This window comes from Somniosus microcephalus, unplaced genomic scaffold, assembly GCF_052327205.1.
Source record: "Somniosus microcephalus isolate GS21.2 unplaced genomic scaffold, FLI_Smic_1.0 unresolved_chr7, whole genome shotgun sequence".
NCBI lineage: Eukaryota > Metazoa > Chordata > Chondrichthyes > Squaliformes > Somniosidae > Somniosus > Somniosus microcephalus.
Window position 1 is genome coordinate 32,125,069 of NW_028225185.1, and position 2,500 is coordinate 32,127,568.

The 2,500-nt window shown below is 69.2% G+C and overlaps 1 protein-coding gene across 1 annotated transcript in view; it reads right to left on the bottom strand.

Annotated features, from left to right (window-relative positions):
• Positions 1-1,014: 1,014 nt before the first annotated feature.
• LOC147086748 (ubiquitin carboxyl-terminal hydrolase 11-like) overlaps positions 1,015-2,500 on the bottom strand; it is a gene marked incomplete at its 3' end in the record, with an annotated part of 31,409 nt that continues 29,923 nt past the window's right edge. Inside the window, exons 9-11 of the mRNA XM_085978312.1 lie at positions 2,498-2,500; positions 1,350-1,574; positions 1,015-1,098 (exon numbers count right to left, since the gene is read on the bottom strand). The exon at positions 2,498-2,500 is cut by the window's right edge and continues 156 nt beyond it. Coding sequence (XP_085834438.1) covers positions 1,015-1,098; positions 1,350-1,574; positions 2,498-2,500 — 312 coding nt within the window. The remainder of the gene's footprint in view (positions 1,099-1,349; positions 1,575-2,497) is intronic.

A 2,500-nucleotide genomic window follows, 5' to 3' on the forward strand; every position in this document is an offset into this window, starting at 1 on the left:
CCCCAGCCCCCCCCTCCGCCTTGCGCCCCTCCCCCTCCTCTCGCTCCACAGCCCCCTCCTCCCCCTTGCGCCCCTCTCCCTCCCCTTGCTCCGCCGCCCCCTCCTCCGCCTTGCACCCCTCTCCCTCCCCTCGCTCCGCCCCCCTCCTCCCCCTTGCGCCCCTCTCCCTCCCCCTTGCTCCGCAGCCCCCCTCCTCCCCCTCTCTCCCCTCGCTCCGCAGCCCCCCCTCCTCCCCCTTGCGCCCCCCCTCCCTCCCCAGCCCCGCTCCTCCCCCCTTGCGCCCCTCCCCCCTCCTCTCGCTCCGCAGCACCCCTCCTCCCCCCTTGCGACCCCCTCCCTCCCCAGCCCCCCCTCCTCCCCCTTGCGTCCCTCCCCCTCCTCTCGCTCCGCCCCCTCCCTCCCCTCGCTCGCTCCACAGCCCCCCTCCCCCCCTTGCTCCAAAGCCCCCTCCTCCCCCTTGCGCCCCTCTCCCTCCCCTCGCTCCACAGCCCCCTCCTCCCCTTGCTCCGCAGCCCCCTCCTCCCCCCTTGCGCCCCTCTCCCTCCCCTCACTCCGCCCCCTCCTCCCCCTTGCGACCCCTCCCTCCCCTCGCTCCACAGCCCCCCCTTGCGCCCCCTCCCTCCCCTCGCTCCGCAGCCCCCCCCCTTGCACCCCCTCCCTCCCCTCGCTCCGCAGCCCCCTCCTCCCCCTTGCGCCCCCCTCCCTCCCCTCGCTCCGCAGCCCCCCTCCTCCCCTCTTGCGCCCCCCTCTCTCCCCTCGCTTCCGCAGCCCCCCCTCCTCCCCCTTGCGCCCCCTCCCTCCCCTCGCTCCGCAGCCCCCCTCCTCCCCCTCGCGCCCCCCTCCCTCCCCTCGCTCTGCAGCCCCCCTCCTCCCCCTTGCGCCCCCCCTCCCTCCCCTCGCTCTGCAGCCCCCCTCCTCCCCCTTGCACCCCCTCCCTCCCCTCACTCCGGCCCCTTCCTCCCCCTTGCACCCCCTCCCTCCCCTCGTCCGCGGCCCCCCCCTCTCCCCACCTACCTTCTCCGGTGGGATGCCCGAGAGCTTCGAGAGGGCGATGTAAAGATCCCAGATTTTCCCCGCCTTTGGGACGACCACCCTGTGCTGGGAGAGAGAGAGAGGGAGAGAGAGGGAAGAGAGATGGAGAGAGTCACGGCTGAAGGCACGGGCTGCGACACCGACGGGGAGCCCATCACGCTCTACCTACGCCTCCCGCGCAGCAAGAGGGCGTTGAGGCCGCGATGCATCCCCCGGTCGAACAGCCCCCCCCAAAAATAACACCCCCCCCACCCCGGGGTCACGGCCCTGCGCTCCCGGGGGGGGGGGGGGGGGCGATCGGAGGGGGTCGGCGGTACCTGAATGGGTTTGGATCGCGGGTCCATGGGCACGAGGAAGATCTCCAGCACGCGCTCAGTGCTGACGGGAAGCGGCACACTTAGGTAGCAGAAGGGGTCGAAGGTGACGGAGATCTCGCCGCAGTGCGGGCACACCAGGGTGGACTTGAAGAGCCCGTGGAAGATGTCGACGATGATGGAGTCGTTCCGCCGCCGGTGATTCGCCCAGGCTTCCGCCGCCACCACCTGCGGGGGCGAGGGGAGGGGGGGAGGTACAGAGTCAGCGAACAGCGAGCCAGCGCCCCTGAGCATCCCGTACCCGCCCGACACACCCCACCGGGAACGGCAGGCCAGGAACCTCCTCCTCCTCCAGGCAGCCCCCTCTCACACACACAACCCCTGTTATAGATCTCATCATCAAGAAACTACTTAAGAAACAACGCTGGACGGCCAGCTGGTGGCGCCGTCCAAGGAGTATAAACACTCGGACATTTTGTAAGACAAGGAACTAGTGAAGTACAAACTAGACCTCCATGTTCTGAAACAAGTTGATTAAAGCCTTGCTTTACACTCAAACTAAGTGCGTAGTGAGTTTTATTACGTCAACCCCCCCCCCCCCCCCCCCGGGAACCCCGACCCCTGGGGAACCTCCTCCTCCAGGGACCCCCCCCCTCACACACACCCCCCTCCCCTGGGGAACCTCCTCCTCCAGGGACCCCCCTCACATACACAACACCACCCCCCAGGGAACCACGACCCTTGGGGAGCTCTACACACTCCTCCCCCTGGGAACAACAAACCACCGCATCCCTCGCCCCTGGGGAACCCCACACACACAAAATCCTGGGAACCACACACACACACGCGCACCTCTCCCCCACCTCTGGGGGATACCCCCTCTCATACACGCCAACCCTCCCCAAATGGGGAACCGCCCAGCCCCACAACCCTCCCCCTGGACCTCCACTACCCCGGGGAACCACACACACACACAAGCCCGGGGGACTCCCCCAACTCCCCCGGAACCCCCTCCTCCAGTGAACTCCCCCAAACACATACACACAGCCCTCCTCGCGAAACCCCTCCCGCCGCCTGGGATGCTCACACACTACCTCCCACCCTCCCCCGGGGAATACCCCACTCTCGCACACTGCCCCCGCCCCCCTCACCTC